Source organism: Myodes glareolus, chromosome 6 (genome assembly GCF_982192425.1).
Source record: "Myodes glareolus chromosome 6, mMyoGla1.1, whole genome shotgun sequence".
Taxonomy (NCBI): Eukaryota; Metazoa; Chordata; class Mammalia; order Rodentia; family Cricetidae; genus Myodes; species Myodes glareolus.
The window spans coordinates 519,123-543,387 of NC_142031.1; the positions used below are offsets into that span (position 1 = coordinate 519,123).

General features: G+C 50.1%; 2 protein-coding genes and 1 long non-coding RNA gene across 4 annotated transcripts in view; 1 reads left to right on the forward strand and 2 right to left on the reverse strand.

Annotated features, from left to right (window-relative positions):
• Nucleotides 1–788, reverse strand: part of LOC125389646 (uncharacterized) — a 50,259-nt gene extending 49,471 nt beyond the window's left edge. Inside the window, exon 1 of the long non-coding RNA XR_007228510.3 lies at nucleotides 652–788. This is a non-coding gene — a long non-coding RNA (uncharacterized LOC125389646). The remainder of the gene's footprint in view (nucleotides 1–651) is intronic.
• Samd11 (sterile alpha motif domain containing 11) lies at nucleotides 1–17,101 on the forward strand. Its single transcript, XM_048417726.3, has 14 exons — nucleotides 1–949; nucleotides 1,955–2,046; nucleotides 4,884–5,065; nucleotides 5,642–5,692; nucleotides 9,193–9,317; nucleotides 12,147–12,236; nucleotides 12,386–12,520; nucleotides 13,693–13,855; nucleotides 14,684–14,799; nucleotides 14,895–14,973; nucleotides 15,051–15,562; nucleotides 15,717–15,835; nucleotides 15,985–16,095; nucleotides 16,209–17,101. Exons 1-14 carry the CDS (start codon nucleotides 433–435, stop codon nucleotides 16,449–16,451), a joined length of 2,535 nt encoding a protein of 844 aa, XP_048273683.3. The 5' UTR covers nucleotides 1–432; the 3' UTR covers nucleotides 16,452–17,101.
• Noc2l (NOC2 like nucleolar associated transcriptional repressor) overlaps nucleotides 16,562–24,265 on the reverse strand; it is a 13,573-nt gene continuing 5,869 nt past the window's right edge. For both annotated transcript variants that reach the window (XM_048417750.3, XM_048417758.3), the window contains 12 exons: nucleotides 24,003–24,113; nucleotides 23,650–23,763; nucleotides 22,759–22,947; nucleotides 22,467–22,606; nucleotides 21,405–21,516; nucleotides 20,346–20,459; nucleotides 19,838–19,939; nucleotides 18,652–18,795; nucleotides 18,430–18,543; nucleotides 18,036–18,171; nucleotides 17,238–17,327; nucleotides 16,562–16,991 (listed from right to left, as the gene is read on the reverse strand). In XM_048417750.3, the coding sequence (XP_048273707.3) occupies nucleotides 16,891–16,991; nucleotides 17,238–17,327; nucleotides 18,036–18,171; nucleotides 18,430–18,543; nucleotides 18,652–18,795; nucleotides 19,838–19,939; nucleotides 20,346–20,459; nucleotides 21,405–21,516; nucleotides 22,467–22,606; nucleotides 22,759–22,947; nucleotides 23,650–23,763; nucleotides 24,003–24,113 (1,467 nt within the window). In that variant the 3' untranslated portion in view covers nucleotides 16,562–16,890. The remainder of the gene's footprint in view (nucleotides 16,992–17,237; nucleotides 17,328–18,035; nucleotides 18,172–18,429; nucleotides 18,544–18,651; nucleotides 18,796–19,837; nucleotides 19,940–20,345; nucleotides 20,460–21,404; nucleotides 21,517–22,466; nucleotides 22,607–22,758; nucleotides 22,948–23,649; nucleotides 23,764–24,002; nucleotides 24,114–24,265) is intronic.

The window sequence follows — 24,265 nt, forward strand, 5'->3', positions numbered from 1 at the left end:
GGGGGGCGGGGAAAGGCGGGGCTGAGGCTAAGAACCCCAGGCTGGACTACGAACAGGGCAGGCGACTCCGCAACTTCTCACTGCCGGGATCAGTCCGGCTCTGGTTAGTGTTGAGAAACGACTGGCTCTGGACGCGAGTGCAGTTAGACTTCTGACGCTCTGCAGAGACCTAGGACCCAGAAGCTGCAGCCCAAGATCTTAGGCAGTTCCAGGAGCACCATGCCTCAGAAGATCGATGCCCAGCTAAACATCCAGACAACTGTCCAGGGAGGCCCGGCGGTCAGCAAGAGGGCTGCATCAGCTGCGAACACTGAGGCACAGTAGCCCGCCGAGTGAGTGCGTAGTCAGGCTCTATCCAGGACTTCCCGACCCAAGACCTAACTCCAACCAAAATAAATCGTGCAGGCAACAAAAAGCCTCCATCTGAGTGCCATGCCAGCAGTGAAAAAGGAGCTCCCGGGCCGCGAGGACCTGGCCCTGGCTCTGGCCACCTTCCACCCGACCCTGGCCACACTGCCGCTGCCACCACTGCCCGCCTACTTGGCGCCTCTGCCCGCTGCAGCAGCACTGCCCCCGGCCGCCTCTCTGCCCGCCTCAGCTTCGGGCTACGAGGCGCTGCTGGCTCCTTCACTCCGCCCCCCGCGTGCTTACCTTAACCTGCACGAGGCCGCGCCTCATCTCTACTTGCCCAGAGATCCGGTGGCCTTCGAGCGCTTCTCAGCTACTGCAGCCGCGGCACCGGATTTCCAGCCGCTGCTAGACAACGGTGAGCCGTGTATCGAGGTGGAGTGCGGCGCCAACCGCGCGCTGCTCTACGTACGCAAACTCTGCCAGGGCAGCAAGGGCCCGTCCATCCGACACCGGGGCGAGTGGCTCACACCCAACGAGTTCCAGTTCGTCAGCGGCCGCGAGACCGCCAAGGACTGGAAGCGCAGCATCCGTCACAAAGGTGCGGTCACGGTGGGGGCTCGAGCCACAGCTTGTCCCTCTTCTGTGCCCCAGGTTCCTCGTTCTGCTACCTGGAACACCTAGCATTAGCCCAGAGGGGGCGCTATGGCTCCAGGGCTGGGGATACCCTTCTCTTTCCACCCCACCCCTCGCCAGCCCCTCCTGTCCACCCACCCACGCACGAGCGACTTAGTGGACACAGCAAAGGTTTCTCAGCCTACCTGATCTCTTCAGCCCAAGTCAAAGGGTTCTGGGTCTGCGAGCCGTGAAGGCAGGGGAAGTTTACGGGAACTCCGGAGAGGCCAGTGGGAGGGGCTCTTCCCCACAGGCGCCCAGCCAGCGGTTCTTGACAGGAGTGGTGGGGTGCACTCGCGACAAGGGTAGGAGTGCGCGTTTAGTGGAGGCTGTGTCAGCAGATGGGGGCAGCGGAACCTAACAACGTTGACGATACTGCTGGCCAAAGCCTGTTTGGACTGTGGGTCCAAGGGCACGATATTGAAGGCTCCTGAGCCGGGTTCAATAAGCGCTAGCGTTGCGCTGGGAGTTAAAAAGTTAGAGACCTGAATGCGTTCTATTAGGCCTATCTCTTCCTGCGAGGAAGGGAATGCAGAAGCAGGCCAGATCCCCTTCTCACCTCTCACCTCATCAGGGTCTCAAGCTACCTAGCCTCTGTCATGAGTTCCCTTGGGACCGGTTTGGAGAGGGTGGAGCTCTAGAGAAGGGCGGGGAGGGGGGAAGTAATCCCTTGGTCAGGCGGGGGCACTTGCTCAGAATTTGAGTTTTAGAGACCCCGCATTTCCCAACCAGCTGCCACAACGGTGAGAGAGAATTTCAGATGAGAAGTTGGGCACGGTGGGTTTAAGAGATCATTGTGAATTTCGTGCACAATTTCATGAATTTTTGCGGGGAAAAGGGAAATCTGGCCTTGCAGCTATGCCCCTGAAAGCATGCTAATGCTATATGCACCTGGCCTCTCCCTCACGTGTTCTGCTTGGTCTCCTGGCAGGGAAAAGCCTGAAGACGCTTATGTCCAAGGGGATCCTGCAAGTGCACCCCCCGATCTGCGATTGTCCAGGCTGTAGAATATCCTCGCCCGTGGTGAGATATGAGATAAGCTGGAGCTTGTTGGGCAGAAGGGCTGGGTTTCTGCTTCAAAAGTGGTGGCTATGCTGTCTGGGAATGAACATCCTAACCTCAACCCTGCTGATGTTCTAGAGGAACCTGAGAAAAGTAAATAGGTCAGTAGGTTCCTTGGCACTCTCTCAGACTGTACCTGGGAAAGAGAAGGAATCCCGGTGCAAATTTCCAGGTTGGATACAGGGTGAGCTGTTGTTTAAGAATTATTTTGCTTTATGTGTGTGTCTGTTTCATGCATGCCTGGTGCCTATGAAGCCGGAGAGGCTCTGGAGCTAGAATTGAGTATGGTATTAAGCTGCCATGTGAATACTTATAACAAAACCCAGGTCCTTTGCAAGAGCAGCAAGTGTTGTGGTGGTTTTGGTTTTGGTTTTGGTTCTGGTTTTGGTTTTTTGAGACAGGTTTTCTCTGTGTAACCACTTTGACTGTTCTGGAACTCACTCTGTAGACCAGGCTGACCTCAAACTCACAGCAAGTGTTCTTAAACACTAACCTCTATTGCTATTCAAATCGTGGGAATGATGCATAGCCTTATTCATGTCATTCTTCTTGGCCTAGATCTGGAGGTCACCAAATCATCTGGCACACCTGGGAGTGATGCTGTTTGTGGGGTTGGGCTCATTCTGAGGCATGACAGTACAGACTTGCTTTGACTGTGATCTGGGATAGTCCCAGGCTTGAGGGTGAGCAATCTGTGTCTCTGGGGTGCTGAGTTGGAATCCTGCCCAGTATATGCCTAAATGTCTGAGTGTCCTGATGGGATAGCCTGGTCAGAGCAGGCTGTATAAGTATCTAGTGAGCTAAAGTTGGGGACTGGTTACAGAATCCCACTAAAGGTAGACAATGTCTTGAGTACTTGAATAACAAGAGAGATTAGGGATCAAGCATGCATGCCCTTATGCAAGAAGGGTTTGATGGATTCATTTGAAAAAAGAGATTACCTCAGGAGTGGGAATAAGAGCACTTGGAGGGAGAGCAATAAGGGTCTTGATGTTGAACTAGATGTTTGTTTCATTTGGGCTAGTGGTGGAGCATCCTTATTTGTTCCTTATGGGTCCTGAGGGGCGTGCTGGGAAACCACAAACTCATGCATTTGGGGCAGATGAACGGAACCACATGCATAGCCTGCCAGATCTAATGCAGGCCAACATACTAGGTTCACAAAACATGTAGGTGAATACAGGCATCATTCCACCAACTGCTAGAACCAGAGGTCAAAGTCTCTCTACTGTCGCACCCTGCAGGTAGCTGGTGGGAGAGGGATCCTCATTAGGTTTATAGAGTTCTATTTTCTCTTTGGATGGGAGGAGTCATGCTGCTTATGAACCAATTCACATTGAGCACCCCCACAAGCCTGGGGAACAAGTAGCCCTGTGTCTCCCTCACTTCAAGTGGGAAATCTGCAGCTCAGAAAGGAATGGGCCTCCTGTTTATCTAGGGCTCCCAATCCCTACCATGGGTGGGGATAACTCAGAGCTGAGGTCAACTTTCCTACTCCTGGTTCCTTCTTAGAAAGACTTCCCCACCTTTCCCACCGTACCCCATAATCAGGACCAGAAGTATGTATCAGTATCACAGATATTTCCGTACTTGAATACAGTGTGCACATAAATCAGAGGCCCTGAACGATGGCACCCCTCCCACTGTATGAGCATGCTAGCTCTTGGTTAGGTTTTCAGATGTTTTCAAATATGTTAAGCTGTAAGGCTGACATTTTCAGTACACAAAGGAAGCTATATTTTTAGTTCTTGGATATTATCAGGATAACCATCTGGGTCCTTTGTACCATTTCTCATGGGTCATTCCCCAGGTACCACCCAAGACCCAACTCTTGGTACTCTTAGGGTGTGGAAGGTGCAAGTAGGTCCCTGGGCCCAGCTATTTGTGTCCTGGGGTTGAGGCTGGCAATAGGCAACTGGCTCTGGCTCCTTTCCAAGTGACAATCTCATGGCCCTTATGTCCCATTTATGTAAGAAAGAAAAAAAAAAACTTGTTTCTGTTATCAAGAGACAAGCAAGCGCTCATAGAAATGATTCCCCAAGCCTGTGGGATGACAGAGGCCTGGGACACAAGCCCTGTAGGTATAGTGTCTGTAGAGTAAATCTCAGGTGTAATAAAGGCTTTACCCCTTCAGCCTAACCTTTACTCTACTGTCCCTAGAACAGTGAAGGACAAAAGTCAAGTAGATCTTAAAGGGGTCCCTAGAAATAACCGTCTTGTCCTGAGGCCAGTCCTCAGACTGTAGTGATTCACACCACTGACTTGGTACTACAGGGTCCTTATCACCTACTCTGGAAAGTAACCAAATGCAGGCCCCAAAAGACCTCTGATGGCATATGCAGCAGAGACTACGGCTCCCAGAGCCCAGAGTGGGACACTGTTCAGACTGCAGAGCACTTGCCTAGCACGCCCAGTATCTCAGAAATGGGGGCTGGGGGTGGAGAGAAAGAAATTAAAAAAAAAAAAAAAAAGACTGTTCATTGATGTTTCTGTTTGACAATGGATAGCAAGAATGGGGCTAAAACTCTGCCCCAGGTTGCATACATATCCCAGCAGATTCCAGTCCCATGAAATGAACTGGGGTTGAGAGGCATTCTCTAGGATGTGGAGCGTGAGACTTACCATGTAAGATGAGCCACCACTGAGGCTGGGCCTACAGAGAATTGGACTGGAGCCTGTGGGTCCCACACTATCATCCTTGTATGCTGGTCTATAGCAATGGGGCTTCTGCACCTTGGTCCAGACTCTGGAGGCTGAAGGCCTGACCTAACCTAACCCTCCTCTTCCCACCTTCTCAGAACCGGGGACGTTTGGCCGACAAAAGAACAGTCACTTTGCCCCCTACACATGCCCTAAAGAAAGAAAGAACCCCCAGTTTCTCAGCCAGTGATGGTGACAGTGATGGAAGTGGCCCAGCTTGTAGGCAGCAGCCAGGCCTGAAGCAGGAGGATGATCCACATGTCCATATCATGAAGAGAAGGTACTGATTCCATAGCCAGGCTAAGAGGCTACTGTGGGGGTGGGAGTGGGACAGCAAAGTCAAGGGTCTGCAAACATTGTATCAGGCACGGGCAGGAACCTTTCTTGACATCTCATCCAGGCACTTCACTTCTCTGCAGGGGTCACTTTTAGGAAATGGGTTGGTGACAGTGAGACCCAGAAACCTGTACCAACCTGGGCTCATGATCCAAGTCTCCTTCAAGTCTCCTTCAGGCTGCTGTGAGGTTCTTCTTGGTGTGATCTCACACTGGCTGAAACAGCCCCAGCAACTAGAAATTTGATTTCAGTAGAATAAGCATCGTGTATCGGAAGCCTCAGGACACGATATTCCCATGCTACTTTAGGTGCCCAAAGTGAAGTGAGGTCAGGACTGTTGTCCTCATCCATTTCTGGTAAATCCAGAAGCGACTCTGACATTTAACTTGACATGGGGCATTGCCTGTTAACCACTGCCCTGACTACTGGTACAGCAGGATGCCAGAATCAGATCCATGTATTTCCTTCTGCCCAGGTATATTCCTGGGGCTGCGCTGACCCTCTGTTTTTCCCTTTTCAGAGTCCACACCCACTGGGATGTGAATATCTCCTTCAGAGAAACATCCTGCAGGTAGGAGTCCAAGTTTGTGAGGCTCTACACACACATCACAGGCAGCAGGGAGTTTTATTGCTGTGCTTCCCCTTGGGTCCTGCTTATAAGTTCTATGCTGCCTGCCTTTTCTCCCTCTCTGCCAATGGACCCGTCTTATTCACTATTCTGACCAATATGAACCAATGTGAGCTGAGTATCCACCAGGTTTTCTATGTCTTTTTGCACAACACGGAAACTGGGTGGCCGGATCCCACCTTAACCAAACACATCCCACATGCCAAGTAGCACAGGCAGAGGTTCTGAGAAGAGAGATTCTAGAGTCTGCGTATATGATGTCCCTGATGGGACTGTTCATTTGTATCCATCTGCTCAAAGATGAGGCTGTATTATTCTGGGAGTTAAGCAGTATATTCTCTGCTTAACTCCCAGAAATGGACCAGGAGATGAGAATGGTGATATTTGAGTGACATCTTGAAGGATGTACGAGAATTCACTGGGGCAAAGGGATTCTGCAAAGTTGTGTTAGAATGAGATACGAGAGGCCAGTTTGGCCAGGTGAGGGCTAAAGATCTGGGCCTTGAATGCTGGACCTCTTGGGTTTTGTCTTCAAGAAAGAAGGCACAGAAAGCTTTTCACCAAGTAAGCATGTTTTGAAAGGATCCTTTTGGAGAAACCCTCACCTATCAGGTCAGGGGTTTTCTTAGGAACATATAGATTCATAATATGAAAGCATGGTGGGGGCTGCAAAGGTGATGTCGCAAGGAGATGAAAATGAAGTCACCATATAAGGAAGCTTGAGTGTTGGGAAGATCCAGTCTCCCAGTTCCTGAGGAGCAAGGAATAGGTCTGTGAACATGCCCCGCTGTAGCTCCTGGCTAGTGGACTCCAGTCTTACCCCAAGGCCTACAGGGCACATATCAGGAAAAGTTCAACAGTGGGATGTGGCCTCAGGAAGAGACTAGCCTCCTGTGGCCAGGGCCCAGACCAGTCACATTTGACTGTCTGTCCTGGCTTCTTTCAGATGTGTTATTATTTGTGTGATTGGCAAAGCCTGCATCCTGGGGTTGCATTGCAATAAAACATCTTTAAACTTATTTCTACCTAATTTTGAAGTTGCCAGCTCAACTGATCATTTGTATGAACCATCATGAACATTGATGACATTTCATGAGCTTTTTACTATACATGCTGCAGGACAGATTTATCAGCAAGACCAGTAGGGAAGCTGGTGCTTATGCCTCTCCTCCAGGAGCAGTTCTTACCTCCTGTGACCCTCCTCACATTCACAAGGCTTTAGTGAGGATGTTCATCACAGTGTCAACAACTGCAGCCTGGTGCCCCTCAAGAAGTCCCTTAGTTCCAAGAGTCAGGAGTCTATCGGAAGGGGGAAGAAGGCCAGGAGTACTGACAGCCTTCAACTTACCTACTGGTGGATCCAGTGTCTAGAAAGGAAGAGCCACAGATGGCCAAGACCAGCTGCCTTGTGCTACCCCCACCTGACCCTTTGTTTTGCCATGTTGGCTTGCCTACTCGTTCTTCTGTCTCTAGTTTCCTGTCTATGAATCCATCTCTGTTGTCACTCTCCACTTGTCTATTCACTCGTTTCCACTAAGCCATCGTCCCTCTGCCTTTGGTCCTCTGACAAACCATGTAGGGGACCACCTGTCTGTTTGGATCAAGCAAGAATTGTGACTTACCCATATGCCTGTGAAGCCTTGAGCAGCATAGCCTCTGGACCCTCAGGGTCCCTAAACTGATAGGGAAGGGAACAAGTTTGGATTTCATGATAACACCAAAGGAACAGGATGGAGACCCCAGAAGGTGTGGTAGGCCAATCTTTTTCTCTTTTTGGCCTCCTCATGATCCTCCCCCCGCAGCATTCTGGCTCTACCACGACCATCCATCTCTTCATCCATGCCTCAACCTCCTGAGATACTCCAGGGCTTGGTCCATAACATGTAGTAGAATGCAGTGGGAAGCAGAGGGTGAGTTGTGGCTTCAAGAACCCCATACATACAAAGCAAGTTCCAGGAAAAAAAATGGAAAAAAAAAACCCCATACCATGATGCTAAGAGTGTAATTAATGCATTTCGGCCATATATGCATGGAATTTTTTCAGATCTGTATAAAATCAGCATAATTTGTTCAGTGAATGACCAAGCTATATGAACAGGTTCTCAGAACTGCATCATCTTTGAGAACACAGAACAAACTACCAAGGCAGAATGAGATGTATGCTAAATTCAAGTCCTGTTCTGACCAGCTATCACTCCATGGAATCATGCTACCCAGTATCTAGTGACTCTGATATTGTCACCAGACTTTTCCAGATACAGGTGCAGGCAGGAGACCTCATTTTCCTTCTGTGAGCCAGGCTGTGTTCACAGAGAACAGACTTTCTGCCCACTCCTTGGAGTCCCTAGAAACTGGTTTACCTCCAAACAAGAAGGAAATCCCCTTGGGAACCAGACTGTAGCTCTTCCAGCCTGTGCCTAGTCAGCCCACAACACCCCCCTCATGCTGAGATAGCAATTCTCTCTGACACCCCCACACTGATGAGGATGCAGGGGATGAGCCTCATGCCAATTAATCCTATAACGTACTTACACCCCCACCTGCCCTCTGGGTCTGCAGTGCTGAGATGGGAAGAACACATCTGGGCCTCTAGGCCGGGGCCCTCTTGGGTGTCTGCTGATGAAACTGATCTGCTTAGGTGCCAGCCCTGGATTAGCCCAGCTACAGTCACCATGGTCAGTGGCTGGGAGCTATTTAATGAGGTTCAGAGTTGATTCCTAGGTCACTTTGTAGAGGCACTGCCAGAATCTGAGGCTGCTCTGTCACAGGTGAGCTATGGAGGGCATGTGCTGAGCACTGGGCACCACTGCTCCTGCCCTGACTTTGGCTTCCTGTGTCTTCCTTCTCTACTGATGCTTACAGAACTCCAGGGTAAGGAATTCCTACTTATATATCCTCTCCTCTATGGGGCTCTGTGGATGAGGGTTCAGCTGACTCAGCAGGAAGGACAAACACAGTTAAATGCTGTTATACCGAGTCAAAAGGTCCTGAGTAGAAGTTCCAGACCTACCCACTGCTAGTGAGTATGAGTCTTGTCAGCTATAAAGCTCTGGTCAGAACTTTAGTTTCCTTATTTAAAAGAACTAGGAACTAGGGAGTATGTGCCATGTTCTTGCTGCCAGAGCTGGCAGTATGTATGACAGCTTACTCTCTCTTCAGGCTGCCCTCCAAGGCAAATCAGGACACACTTTTCTCTGCAAGAAGGATAGCTGAAGGGGTTGTCCTAAACTGCAATTAGGTCTAAGTACCAGGTCCTGACTTCCCTTTGGTCTGCTTAAAGGGCATACACATGTGTGCTGTCAGTGGTCTCAAACAGAAGTGTGCAGCTGGCTTTGCATACTTAGTGCATATTGTCCACAAGTCATGTACCGTCATACCGACAATGTGCCAGATTTCCAACTCATGAAGCAGCTCATAGCTTGGTCTGTCTTGCTCTGCTGCAGCCAGGACAACGACCTCCCCACCCTTATATCCAGCGTACATCAAAGCCACCACCTTGTTATGCCTGAGCATCCAAGCCACTGTGACTTCCAGAGAGGCAACGTGGAGATTGGCCTTGGACCTGCAGGTGAGGAATCCAAGAGATCCCAATGGTAGAGTGGGGCTCTGGGGCCACAGCTATCCTGACTAAAGACTGTCTTCCCCAAGTCTCTAATCAGCAGCTCTAGGCCCTGAGCACTTTGGCTGGCAGCCAGAGGCCAGCAAAGGGGGTGGGTTGTGAGGCTGGCTTTCCCCTGGGGCTACATGTGATGGTAATTGTGTTAATCCCAGACAGTCGGGCAGACATGGCTACAGCAGAGACTACTCCATTATTGCTTTTGGTGGAGTGGGTTTAGAGTGGCCAAGACCCACCAACCTTTCCTCAAAGGGGCAGATACCATGAAAGCCTCTCCTAAGCTCAGAACTGCCCCCTGTAGAATGATTTGTGTGTCAGAAGAATGCTCACTTTTCCTACCCACAGAACATGTACAACCTGAGTTCTGCCTTCCAGGGGTGCTGAACCTGAGCAAGGTGAGCAAAGAATACTAGGGTTCCCAGAACCACCAAGGAAACTGAATACTGGAAGCACAGGAGCTCAGAGAGGCAACTGGCAGAGATCATGGCACTCCTAAGAAAAGCACGCCATAAGGCTACAGTGAGGGCATACCTGAGATTCAGGGGCTTTGAGGGACCTTTCTCTCCTGGGCTCCTAGGAAAGTTCTGGTGTGGCTGCGGTGCTTGGAAAGGCTGGGTGGGTGGGTGTGGTCCACCACAGTGGACGTCTTTATCAAAGCCCCATGTGCTTGAATGGCTTTGTGGGCTAGTAGGAGGCTGCTTCTGGAACAGCTGGGGACCTGATGGAGGCCCAGCCGGATGGAAACAGTTGAGCAAGCGCCTTATAAAATCTAATTGCCCCATTGATTGGGTAAAGTCAAAGAAGTCTATAATGATTGTGATGTTCTGAGCTCACATGGAGAGAGACCTCCTTGGGTATATAAGTGTGTGTGTGTGTGTGTGTGTGTGTGTGTGCACATGCACACACTTCCTCCCAGCCAGGGCCATCATAATACTTGTTGTGGTGTCTGTGTACTGCATATATACATCTCTCTGTGATATTTACTCACCTGTCTGGCCACTCTTCCTTTTGCACTGTATGCAGGGGTTCATAGTGGCACAACTATGTTACTATGTATTGCTTCACTTATGCATTCTCTCAGGGTCTTGTCCCTATTTCCTAGGGGCTTTCTTTCTGTCTCTGTAGGGGTTCACTCTTCCACTGCCTCCTGGACAAGAGAGGACTATAGGGCTTGCAGGAAGTTATGTGGCTTTGTGCATCTTCCCATAGTTAGCAGCACCCTGGTGTGCTGAGAGTGAATATGACTTCATTAAGTCTGCCATAGGACTGGGTCTTATTTGAGGTGCTTTTACTCCATGATCATCTCCATCAGGTTATTATCCAAACTTCAGGAATAGAAAGACACACACACACACACACACACACACACACACACACACACACCTCTCTCTCTCGGCTTGCAGGTAGCCATTGTTAAAGAGACAGAGGTCTGTGATAAGAGCCCTTGCCTGACCCTTAAGGGGATGTGTGGGTTGGGATAAGAAAAACACGTACAGAGGGAGTGAGACCAGGCCACACAGACCTAAGTGACCCTCCTCCCTGCCTAGATCAGCTGCTGCCCCTCCTGCCCACTGGTCTCTGATACACTATTGGTGGCCCCAAGTGCAGCCAGATACCCTTCATCTGTCTGCTGGATCCATCTGTCTTGAGAGATTATGGATGGAACTCTTGTCCAAACAATGGGTGCTGTCCCTCTCTTTGAGGGAGAGCCTGAGATGGCCAGCTAGACCAGTGGCAGTGAGGTAGTTGAGATCAATAAGCTATTAGCACCATTCTGTCAGCCATAATGTAATGATTGATTGGCATTTTTGCTGCCACACTTCTCCAGTTTGATAAAAAAAAATGGCAGATTTAGGAAAATTTTAAAAGTGGAATTCAGCTCTGGTGATAATGGTGGAGATTTGGGGAAGGGTGGGCACACGTGGAAACAGCACTTGCTGGGCATCATGGAGATTTTGGATAACCCAAGGAATTGTTCCTCCATACTCCTCTAGCTAGTGAGGATAAGGAGGGCAAAGACAGCAGATTTAACCTGAAATCAAGATGTCATGGGCTGTTCAGCAAATACCCTAGCCTTAGGGCAGGAGCTCAGGAGGAACCTGGGCAGTAGTGTTTAGAATGGTCTGGAATTGGGTCAACTAATGCCTGAGGTTTGGCAAGTTGGGTATGATCTCTGGATCCTACAGGGGATACTGGAAGCCGAGGCTGGGCCTAGCCTAATGGAGACATAGCACATATAGGCCATGTACTATGTGGGGTAAGTTGTTCAGGAGTTCCCTCAAGAGCCTAGAGCCTGGATGAGTAGGTGGCACATACTGCCAAGGAGAGACAACAGCTTCCTTTCTGTGTCATAAGTGTAGTGGAGAGGTTACTAGAGAAAGAAATGGAATTTCTGGTGGCAGGGCTGGGAAGACCCAGAATAAAGTAGATTTGAAGCATGACTTCTGTACTTGCCTCCCCCTATCCAAGGCGGCAAAGGCAGGCCACTCAGTTCCCCCAAGGTGGGGCTGAAGAACAACATGAACTTACAGGAGACTGCCTGGTAAAATATTGGTGTGAACTTCTCGTTACTTCTGGGCAAGCATCAAGACGGCTTTGTGTCTCTGCTATGCTCCCCATCTACCCGTCATGGTGTCCTCTGGCCTGGGATACCAGGTTGGGCAAGGTCTTACCTGTCAGGGAGAACATGGTGGTAGTTGGGGTTCCAAGCTGAGCTAAGGTAGAGGTGGCTTTCCCTCCAAGTCATGAGGCACTGGGTGGGGCTCACTCCATCCTCTACAGGTGAACTGTTGGGCAAGAGACTGGGCTGTTCCTCCTACATTACTAGTGACTGTTCTTCAGAGAAGAAGGTGCGAAGCAAGTCCCCCCAAGGTGAGAGCCTAACTCCGGAAAAGGAGGCAGTCATAGAAAGGGGAGGGAGCAATGAGTTCCTGCGTCCTGAAGGGTTTGCCAGACCTTGGGTAGAAACCAAGAGAGGAGGCCTTGATGAAGACGCACTCACCATGTGCTCCTTCCAATAGAGACTCTGCTGCTTCCAGAGCTGGAGTCTACAATGGCCCCTGAGGACCACTATCATCGGCTCATGTCAGCCCTGAGTGAGGCTGGCCCCTTTGAGGAAACTCAACGTCTCTACCACCTGGGTATCCCCAGTCATGGTATGTGCCACCACCCCGCTCAGCATTCCCATCCCTGAGTGAGAGAGGAAGGCACAGGTAAGGGAGGGACATAGTTGAGATGTGGGTTCTGTGGCAAATGCTAGGTTCTCCTCCACTCCGAGTAGTCAGTGTAATACCATGAATCTGTGGTCAAACTGTCACAAGGTTGTTGTTGTTGTGGGGCAGGCATGGCAGGAAAGAGGGAGTTGTGTCACAGGTGGGACACTAGTGCCTCAGGTTGCTTGAAAGAAGCCAAGCCTGAGGCACTACTCCTGCTACCTGGGAATAGTAAGACACCCTATTCAGCTGCAACACTGGAGAATCTTTTCTGGCAGAAGTGGCTGGGGGCTCAGGGAAAGGAGCAGAATTTCCGATTCTTACAGAAGGTACTGTCCCCCAGGGCAACTCAGGCACCAAGAACCTGAATAATTCACTAAATGTTAATAATTTAAAAATCCTTCTTTTTAATTGCTTTCCCAGCTCTGCTGCAGGCCTGTGCAGGAGAGGGTGTACAGGCAAGCTGGTTGTCAATCACCACTGTACTGAGGATGGCTGGGGCGTGGATGGGGGGGGGGACTTATTGGGCTCTGGAGCTGGCTTCAGGCCCTGTCTAGACCAACCTCCCCTTTTTAGGTAATTTATAAATAGGTAGCAGTGGAGCAGCAGAGTAGAGCTTGAACTAAGGGGACTAAATGGGCTAGGAGTGCCTCCACATTTAATAGTTGTCTACTATCGTGGCCATGTGTACTATGTATTGCTTAATGCAAGGTGACAAGTTCTTCCCACCTATTCTTGCCTATCTATAAAGGAGTCACCTAGGCAGCCTTCTGTTTGAGGTCCCCTCCCAACTTTAGTCCCACTGACCTTTGCACAGCCCATCTTTGTGATCACCGAGCTATCTAGCTTGGAGCTACTCTCTCCCAGATCACTTTGATTGCTGACCTACTCAGACCCATTTCCAAGTTCACTGCCCAGCTGAACCATATAGGTCCTAGAGCAAACTGTCTCCCTGCTGACCCTCCTCCAGCCCCAGTGACACAAAACAGAGCTCAAGACATATGAAAGTCTCCTCCTCCCGTTGTTCTTGGCTTCACTGGGTCAAAGCCCCGTAACCAAGGGGAAATCCTAGGGGGGCTTAGCATCTGAGTTACTGTTGTTACCTCCCTTCCTAGATCTGCTAAGGGTTCGGCAAGAAGTGGCAGCTGCAACTTTGAGGAGCCCTAGTAGCTTGGAAGTACACCTGCCCTCATCTGCAACAGGTCATCGTCGGAAGCAAGGCCTATTTCAGCACCGGGAGGGAACAGTTCCAGCTACTGCCCCATCCTTCTCTGAAAGGTACTAAGGTGGTGGTGTTTCAGCAAGGCCCCATAGTCTCTAGGCTTGTTACTTGAGAAGGCCAAGGCCACATCCTGGACCTTATCACATATGTGTAGGTACAGCAAGGACTGTGTTCAAGGTCCAGTGCAGGAGACTCCTAACACCAGCTGTTGTGAGCAAGAAAATACTTCTGGGGAAAAATATGCAGAAAGGACCATTCCAGTTTCCTTGTTGAGCAATTGGGGACCAGCCTAGTGAAGGTGCCCTAAGATATAGTGGTGATGTGTTGAGGAAGGCAAAGAGTAAGCCACTTATTATCTGGAATTTGAAGAGTTGAGTGCAGAGGGGGCTGGGGTTACAACTCTAGACACATCAGAGCTGTTCAAAGTACATACTGCCTCCACAGCGGACTAGTGGAACCAAGGAGAGCTCTGGGCAGGAGCCCCGGGTTTCCTAAACACTCCCCATTCCACCCCACTGGCCACAGACCGCAGCATCTGCGGCTGCCTTCCGTCTCAGGACTGTGGCTAATTACCCCATCGTGTGCCCCTCCCCGCCTGCGCAGGACGGCTCAGGATGAGAGGTGCTCCCCCACCCAGTAATTACCGCTGCAGCCGCCTCCGCCCACAGGGTCAGCGCCTCTGCGCCGCCGGGGAGATTAATTGGCGCCGCCAGCTTGGACGGGGGGCAGTGCACGACCTGAAGCCAAAACCAGGGACTCAACGACCGCCCGTGGGGTCGGCAATTAGAGGCGGCGGCAGGGGGTGCACCCGGAGGCGGTTACAGGAAAGGGGGAGGGATGCACAGACGGAACTGGGCATGTGTTCACTGTTCTGCTGTCCACAGGGAGCTGTCACAGCCACCCCCTTTGCTGTCACCCCAGAATGCTTCCCACATCGCCCTGGGCTCCCATCTCCGACCACCATTTTTTGGGGTACCCACAGCTCTGTGTCAGACCCCAGGTGAGAAACAGGCGGGTATTATGCCCTTTGTGTCGTTGTAGGGCCCTCTTTAGGTGCAGAGGGTCCAGCAAGAATGACCTGTTCTTTTCTCCCAGGTTACAGCTTCCTGCCCTCTACCCAGACTGAGATTTTAGCTCGGCAGCAGGAGCTTCTACGGAAACAGAGCTTAGCTCGGTAAGAACCTTGAAGACCAGTGAGAGTCATTTTAAGCATGCCCATGCTGACTCCTGCTGTCTGCCCTTTCGGTCCAGGCTGGAGATGTCGGAGTTGCTTAGGCAGAAAGAACTGGGCAGCACTCACCGCCCACAACTACTGGCGCCAGAGGTGGCCTTGCATATCCCTGAGGGTCCAGATGAGATCCAGCGACGTGGCTCCATGCTGGTTTTGAAACACAGCTCAGCACCACTACTGGCCCTGCCACCCCAGGGACCCCCAGGCCCAGGACCCCCTACCCCACCCAAGGACTCTGCCCAAAACCAGCCTCAAAAGGGGAGTCTTGGTGCTGCCTCAGCCCAGCCCAGTGAACCTAAGGAGAGGACAGGGGCTGGCCTCTGGGCTCAAGATGTCTCTGAGGAGCCATCCAAGGATTCAGATGGAGAGGACCCTGAGATAGCAGCTGCCAGAGGCCCGGCCTCTACTCCCAGCCAAGCCCCAGCAGGAGGGACCAGAGCAGAAGGAAAGAGGCTTCTCTCAGGGTCAACAATGCCCCCTCCACTGCCCCTGGGATTCCCCTGTGGGGCACTTAGCCCCTACTTCCACACAGGTGGGCAACCCTAGCCACCCACTAATGGGGGTGCAATGGGGAGAAAAATCCTTTGTCACTGAACCAAGAGCTTTAAAAAATTAAGAGAAAGGTCAGCCCATGGGGGGATGCAAGGAAAAAGCCCAAGCTCTAGTAACACCCTTTCCATCTCCAGGCACCATGGGGGGACTCTACAATGATGAAACCACAGCCCCCGAGGATGTCAACAAATGGACTGTAGACGATGTCTGCAACTTCGTGGGGGGCCTGTCTGGCTGTGGCGAGTATGCCAGGGTGAGGGGAGCAACAGGTCCCTGGAACTAGGCCAGGAGGCCCTGTCCCGAGCAATGTCCCATAACCAACATGAAAGAACCAATCCTTTTGCTGAGTCATTTTCCATGTAAGACATACAACTCTATTCTGTGGGCTTATCTTGTCCCCAGGTATTCAGAGAACAAGGAATAGATGGAGAGACTTTGCCTCTACTGACAGAAGAACACCTTCTGAACACTATGGGACTGAAGCTAGGGCCTGCCCTCAAGATCAGAGCACAAGTAAGTGTTCTTTCTCATCAATCTAGAGAGGGTGTAAGTGTTCTTTGTGACTGGAGATGGTCTCCCAGTCCCCTTTATCTGGCAGGTGTTGACCTAGCTTCATCTCTTTGTAGGTAGCCAAGCGCCTGGGCAGTGTCTTCTATATGGCCAGCTTCCCTGTGGCCCTTCCGTTGCAGTCAACAAGCCTGCAAGCCCCTGAGCTCAGCCCAGGACAGCAACTACTGTCCCCAGCAACCACCACATCTCCATATGAGGGGGCCCACCTGCCCACAGGCCGAGCCTCACCCAAGCAGGAGAATGGGTCAGGGACCATAGCTCTGCTCCCAGGGGCCCCAGATCATTCTCAGCTTCTCTAATGATCTAGCAGGCAACCATTATACACTCCCTGATACTCATCAAATTGCCCATCCCCCAGGGTATTTTTCCTTTTGGTTTTAGATGCAAAAAAAAAAAAAAACACCAAGAATATTTTAAAAGGAAAACATGTGGCTTAAGAAGAAAAGTAATGAATTTACAAGCCCTTCTAGGAGTAACTGTAGAGGTCTGCAGACAAACCAAAGACAGATAAAGTGGAGAGGCCATGGAGCCTCCCTCCCCCCTCTGAACCGGGACTACTCTGCAGGTCAGGGTCAGCCTCCTGCTGGGGCAACAGAAGGTTATGCAGAACCAGTTCCCTTTCAGGGTCTAAATGACTTAGTACACTTGTTCTGTTGTGCTGTAACAATAAAGCCCTGTCTACTACCCTCTTGCTGCACAATTGTTGGCCTCAAGCCTCCAAGACTTGTCAGGAGGCCCTCAGTCCTCTTCCGAGAGCTGAAGATCCTCCAGCTCATCCTGTGGTCCCTGAGCCAGCTGCCACAGTTCACTTGGGTCCACCCGTGTGTCTGGGTCTCCATCTATAGAGAAAGAAGAAACTATGTACATTCTGCTATATCATGAAGAAGCCAGCCTTAGTGATTACTTATTCATTACTAATTAAATTAATTAAATTTAGCAGTGTGCTATAGCTTGCTGTCAGAGTCTTTTGTATAGAATAATTGGTACCCCAGGGAGGGGCACAGACCTGGATCAGAGCGGTCTTCTCACGTTTCACTTCCAGACAGACTTTAGGGACAGTCTATTTCACAACAGAAACAACTTACCCTCTGAATTGCTGGTACCCACTTCCTCATCATCTTCCTCCTGGTCTTCCTCTTTCACTCCTTGGTGAGCTCTCAGGAGCCCGGGTATTCCTGTAGATAAAGAACCATGTGCACACACACAATAGACACCCACTAGGGCCACAGGTCTCAGCAGCAGCAAGAGGACCACTAGCCCTTTCTGTCACCCATATGGAGGCCGAATGAATCCCCAGCTCAAACAGAAGAAAGGCACCAATGAGTGGTATAAGAAACAGGTGCGGATAGCAGGACAGTGGTATTGCATGCCTCAAATCCCAGCACTTGGGAGACAGAGACAGGCAGATCTCTGTGAGTTCGATGCCAGTCTGGTTTACAGCGCGAGTTCAAGGACAGATAAGACTACACAGAGAAACCCTGACTCAAATTATAGATAGATAGATAGATAGATAGATAGATAGATAGATAGATAGATAGATAGATAGATATGAAAGAAAGAAAAAGAAAGGAAAAAGAAAAAGGTATGAAGGCTAGAGAGACAGCTCATTGGTTTAAAAACCTGGGTTTGACTCCCAGCACCCACATGGTGGCTCACAACTGTCTCTAACTCCAGTCTCAGAGGATCCAACACTCTCTTCTGACCTCCGTGGGCAACAGGCACACATGTATATACAGATATGCATGTAAGCAAAACACACATAGACATAAAAATTTAAAACCAAATAAAAAAACAAAACAAAGAAACCAAACTGTGCCCGCCAGCCAGCCATGAAATACCTCCACTGACACACAGCTCTTAAGGACTCCCACCGTAGGCCTTACCTCTCTGAGAGAAGTCTGTGCTGTCCTCTCCCTCAGAACTGTCCAACTCAAACAGGTCTTTTAATTCCTTCCTATCTTCATCCTTCCTGTCTTCTACTTTCCGCCTCTTGATCTCTGGGAAGTTCAGGTCTTCTAGCTTCAAGAAGCAGAAACAGAAAAACAGATTGGAGTAGGGAGAAGCCCAGAGAACGGAGGAGAGCTTAACTCACACCAGCCCCACCTCGGGTGCCACCCACAGCCGCACACGGGGCTAGATGCCCTGGAGGTAAACAGCAGCTTTACAGGCTGCACTCAAACTCACTGTCCCAAACTTCACTCCTTCAGCCCAGATCCCTTTACAAGTAACCTGCGTGGCCACTTTCTGCTAGGCCACCTCCCCAGATCCCAGCCATACCCGTTCTTTGCCACTGATCTCCAGCTGGATCTCTCGGTCCCTCAGCTTCCTCCAATGGCTGTAGTACCTGGTGAGAGGGGTCCCCTCTTCGCGGGCCTGCTTCTCCCAAGCATCCTAAGGATTGGGTAAATTCAAGGCCATGCTCATCCTGGAAAATCCTCAAACATCTACCACACCCTAACTGGTGACCTCAGGCAGTCCAGATGCCAAGTCCCAACCCACCACTGCCAGCTGGTCAGAAACACTGAAGGTCACTCTCTGGCGAAGGCTTCGGATATGTTCTGCGTTCTCTTGCACCTTCTCCAGCAGCTGGCGCACCTGCCGGCAGTAGTTAGCTACTTTGCAGTCCCGGAGAAAAGATTTCAGCTGCAGAAAGGAAGGGTGATGTACAGCTCCAGTGACAGGACTATTCCCCACCCCACAGGGGGTCCAGACAGTGAAAAGCCATGTGGCAATCACAAGGAGACTTGAGGGCCTACTATCAATCTTCTAAATAGGTCTCACAGGCGCGAGGCCTTGCTCCTTCACTCATGGGCTCTTGCAGCAGCCTGAGAGGTAAGCAGCTGAAGAGCTGTGAGAAGACACAAAACCATAAACTGTTTTGCTAATTGCTGAACCCGACCATATACCTACGACCTTTGGCACAAAAGTAAAGGTATCCTGACTACCTGACATCACCAGCCAAGACAACATGGGGGAGGCCACTGCCACATTATACAACCAACAGTAACCAAGCACATGTATACAGTTGTATATGTAACTTCTGCCTTCACATATATCCCCATGTCTATATGAGCCGGAACCAGGTATAGCTCAGGTATGAGCAGCACACCCACCCCAACAAGCCCATGAGTAATAGAGCTAATTCCCTGCCAGCAACAGCTCCCTCCTATGAGATATGCCTAAGAAGGGAAATAGCTGAGCAGAGAGCAAACAAGACTTTCATGAGGGGCACAGAAAGAGCTGAAAAGAGGGAGAACTACATTTTACACCTAGACTACCTAGGAAAGAGAATGGGCACCAGACCAACCCAGGTTTTAGACTTCCACAGGTAGCCCTGGACCACGATAGGCTCCAGGCAGTCTGGGGGGAGGGCCTATAAATTCTTGAGATCCTGGTTAAGTTACCCACTTTGTCAGTGGCTGATAATCCTTCACAAACAAGTTAACTCCACAGTGCCGAGAGAGAAACTCTTCAAACTACCAAGCCAAATGACCATTTTCCCCCTGCAATGACCCCGATGGATCTGGCTGCATGATTTTGTTTCTGGTCTTGTAGAACTAGAACAAGAAATCATCCCCTTTGTTCTTCTATACAAGGGAAGACAAAACTACTAAGAGATTGTCCAATTTAGCCACAAAGAGGATGCCAAGGCCAGGGAAGGGGGAGTCAGGTGTTGAGCACATACCTGTAGGACAGTGGGCAGCACCAACTCTGGGAAGGCAATGCAATGGGCCTGGCTGTGCAGATATTCCAGGATAAGATCATATAGCTGTTCCAGAAGGCCATCCTGAGGGGGCAGGCCCAATCTCATCAGATGGTGAAACCCAGAAGTTCATTATCTTATATTTCACCCTGCTCAATCTCTAAGACGGGAGCTATAAAACAGTACTCAAAGACTTCCCAAGACACACCCAGATTCACAGGGCCTAGGATTACAGAGCCATTGATTCATGACTGCAGAAAGCCCTCAATCCCCATACTTGAAAGGTAAATCTCTGTGAGTCCAAGGCCAGCCTAACCTATATAGTAAGTTCCAGGAAGACCAGGACTACATAAGAGAGAGATCCTGTCTCAAAAGAAACCACAAATGCTGCACAATGGTAACCCCTTCCTTATACTTCAGTAGCTTCTAAAGTCCTTGTGAGCCAACTAAAAGAAAGCCTCAGACCCAGAAGTCCTTAAGTCAGCCTCACCCGGTATGCTTTCTCCTGCAGGTTGGTACTGGACAGTTTCAAGATCACAGAGAAGTTGATGGGCTTGGAGCTCATGCGACCTGGACGCCTATTGAAGTCCACCTGCTGGAAAATCTACCCACAGGGTGTCAGCCCAACACAATGAAATCCCTCAAGACAAGGCTGTACAACTAAAGACAGCCTCAAAGCCCACAGATGCCTCCAGACCCTGTCCACTTTCCAGAGCCCTGAGCCTCTTGACAGGCAACCATAGGACTCCTATGTATACTGAACCACCTTTGGAGATAGTGGGTATACTGGCCTGGGCCTGAAGTAGCTGCATGCCAGGCACTGTGGGTACAACTAACAACAAAGAGATACAGAGAGAGACAGGTCTCAGGGGAGGGACTCTGTATCCCATACCTCACTAGTCTTTGTAGGCTATATACTTTGACCTTCCCAAGAAAAGACGGTAGAGGGAACCTAGCATGGCCTCTTGAGCCAAAGATACCTCCCCAGTTACTAAGGAAACCCCACACACAGAGCAGGTAAATCAAGAGGGCACAAGGTATATGAAAAAACATAGAGGGAAAGTTCTAAAGCCCCTGACAAGAGAACTCGTACAGCAGAATATGCTGCTGGCAACTGAATCAGCTACGCATGACAACTGGGGGTGGGGAATGCTAGTTCTCTAATCTGAGCAAAAGGGGCTAACTATATATAGGGCTGGTCTCGATACCCCCTTTTATCCTACCCATAAGTTAAAGAATGGACAGTGATACCCTGAGGGCAGAGAGCTTAATTTCAACCTTTGTGGTTCACTTTCTCAGGAAACCTGCATCTAGTGTGAAGAGCCCAAAGCCAGGTATAGTGAACCAAAGTAGAAGTCAGAATGAGGGCTATCCAGGAAAACAAGAAAGGCATCATATAAAGTCTAAGACTCTGATAGACTAAATGCAGGAGATCTGCAATGACTGCCAAGACAAAGGGGCCACAAGTCGAAATCTGTACTGGCACAACTGGCAGACACAGAGAAGAAACATTTGTGAATCCAACCCAAGTTGTGCCTAGCACAGTCACCTCGAGAACGAAGGGCAGAACAGGGATAAAGGTGCCGACGGTCTGGGACAGCAGCGTCAGGGCACGCACACAATGCATGCGCAATGGATAAAAACGGGCAGTGGGCAACAACCTGAAACAAGAAAGCAGGATCCTAGTCAGGTAGCCAGCCCCAAACACCAGCATTAGCTGCCCACTGCTTCTGATCGCTCCCTAATCACAAGCTCCAAATACAGGAGGGTCACAGTCACCCTCCAGGGTAAGTACTCAGGGTAGTATCCATAAGGATAGTAATTTAATAGTCACCAAACACAACAAAATGCTTGGACTTGGGTACTGCCCCACTGCTCAGCTAAGGGACTGAGAGACATCATCCAGCTTTAACTTAATTTCATTCACACCTGCCTCCGTTTCTTCTCCACCCTCTGCTTGAGTTTCTTTTCTTGTACCACCTTCCCCTTCCTAGCCTAGTCTTCAGTGTCAGAAGAAAACTCAAGAGGACACAGAAGCCCCCTCCTGGCCAGAGCAGTATACAGCATAGATCTGAATGCACAGGAGCCCAAGCAGGCCTGGGAATACATGGGTGTTGCATTGTGGGCAGCAAACCTACTTACCTAAGTGGAGGCTGACTGCAAAGTCTATCTGCCTAAAATCTACAACCAATTCATCTTCTCAGACCCTTCCATGGAAATTACCAAAACCCACTGGGCGGTGGTGGGTGTACCTTTAATCCCAGTACTCAGGAGGCAGAGGCCGGCAGATCTCTGTGAGTTCAAGGCCAGCCTGGGCTATAAGTGTAATTCCAGGATAGGCTCCAAAGTTACAGAGAAACCCTGTCTCGAAAAACCAAAAAACGAAAAAAGAAAAAGGAGGAGGAGAAGGAGAAGAAACCACCAAAACCCAGACACAAAGGCTCTAATATTTAAGGTCTGCCCGCCCAAAAAAATTTTTTGTACAATGTGGCTCACTGAAGCTGACAGATTAGAAACCTCTACCCTATACCAAGAGCACTGCCAATACCCTCAGGAACTTATTGCCCCCAACCCCCAGGACAATCTAACACAGACCTGCCCTTTAACTCACTTGATGCAGCCAATGATGATCTGTGAGAGAGGGTAGATCAGGGGCTGTAGAACCTCGTTGGAACCAAGGGTACTCAGGACTCGGCACCATAAATAGAGGCAGTGCACATACTGCCAGTTGTACACAGACTGGTATGTCTCCTGGTGAAAATGGAGTCCAACTTTAAGGCCCATTCTTCCCTGCCAGAATCACCCAAAGCATCTCCCCAGATGAGATGAGCTATTTCCCCCATAGAAGGTGGCATCCAGCATACCCCAGGGGGCTACTAGTTTGGAAGGGTCTGACTATGTACCTTCTTGCCTGTGGTCATGGCATTACGCAAGTGAACTGCAAGCTGGCGAATGTAAAGAAAGGCGTGTTGATAGGAGACGCTGGGGTCCAGGGCAAGCAGTTCGGTCAGTGTCCGCTGCATGAAGCTTATGAGGGGCAGAGTACTGGGAGAGGTGAACTTGCAGTTTCTCACATACATGATGTACATTTGCTGACAGACAAACCAAAGACAAGACACACCTGAGCAACCACTGCTCCATTCCAAGCCACCTGCCAAAGGACTTTCCACCTAGGACTTTCCACCAGAACTGCTATCCCAAACAGCCTGACCACTTAGCTGCAGACCCCTTTCCTGTATGGGCCCTAGCACTCCCAGACTCTAATGTTTCTCAGCCTACACACTTCCATCCACCAGCCTCAGGCATATAAACTAAGATATTCAGAAGAGAGGAAGGTGTGTAAGAGAGAAGTAAGCTGAGGAATAGGCAAGGACAGGACTAAAGACCTAGGAAATAGAGGATATGTTCTGCTTTATGCTAAGTCTGTACACTGGGGACTCCAGAGGATCTCCATGTGCAGGAGGGCCACCCTGGTCTTTGAGCTGGACAGCAGGTTTGATTCTGGTCAGATCTAATCCTATTTTCTAGCTACAACTATCTCATCTCTGGGGGAAAAAAGTCCCCCTGTCCCCCTGCCTCTCCCAATGCCCCTAGTTAGTATATCAGAGTCCATGCGGAACCCAAAAGACCTTCAATTCCTGTTCCCATCACCACTCTATTTTCTTAGTAAGAAAGCTGTGATCTATGTGCCTATCAGCCCAGAGTTTGGTGTCAGTTTCAAAAAGACTATCTGCCAGGCACTCGGGCTTATTCCCAACACAAACCTTAATGAACAGATAGAAGACCCACACTACCTTCAGGATGGGACCAAGGAAGGATTCCTTCTTGTGCCGGCAAACTCTAATGAGTACCAGGAAGGCCAGGACCCGCAGAGATTCTTCACCTGTGCTCCACAGAACCACCATCCTCTGAAAAAGAGATGTACCATTGCCTTTCCTGGCCTAGGACCTTCCATGGCTAGCTGGCATGCCTCAGTGGAGCCTAGTCTCACATTATAAGGTATGCTGCCTTGACCCCTGGTGAGGTATAGAGAAAACAGCAGGAACAAGTATAGGCATAAATGCTGTCTCTCTTCTAACCAAAGTAGAACAAGAAAGGCAGCCATACGCACCCCCTAGCTATAACACAGCAGGATGGGCTAACACACCTTGAGTAACATTCGGCACTGCTTAGGGAAAGTCAGGTAGTAAGGAACCAAGCTGCTGACATGCTGCAGGACAGCTGCAGACACTGTGGCTTCAGTCAAACAGGCTACCAGCTGAAAAAGCAGAAGCAAACTGTGAGGCCCAAACTCCTTCAAATCTGGAGGAAAAGAGAGCACCCAACTACCAGGCATGACCAAGCTCGGAGGATTCTGTTCTTTTTCCCCTCGGTTTTTTGAGACAGAGTTTCTCTGTGTAGCATTGCTCT

What these genes read in the sequence shown, in the direction of transcription:
- Samd11 (XM_048417726.3), top strand. Translation starts at nt 433, where the DNA reads ATGCCAGCAGTGAAAAAGGAGCTCCCGGGCCGCGAGGACCTGGCCCTG. An exon ending in GCGCAGCATCCGTCACAAAG is followed by an intron (nt 950 to 1,954) that starts GTGCGGTCACGG and finishes GTCTCCTGGCAG; the next exon opens with GGAAAAGCCTGAAGACGCTT. An exon ending in GATTGGCCTTGGACCTGCAG is followed by an intron (nt 9,318 to 12,146) that starts GTGAGGAATCCA and finishes CATCCTCTACAG; the next exon opens with GTGAACTGTTGGGCAAGAGA.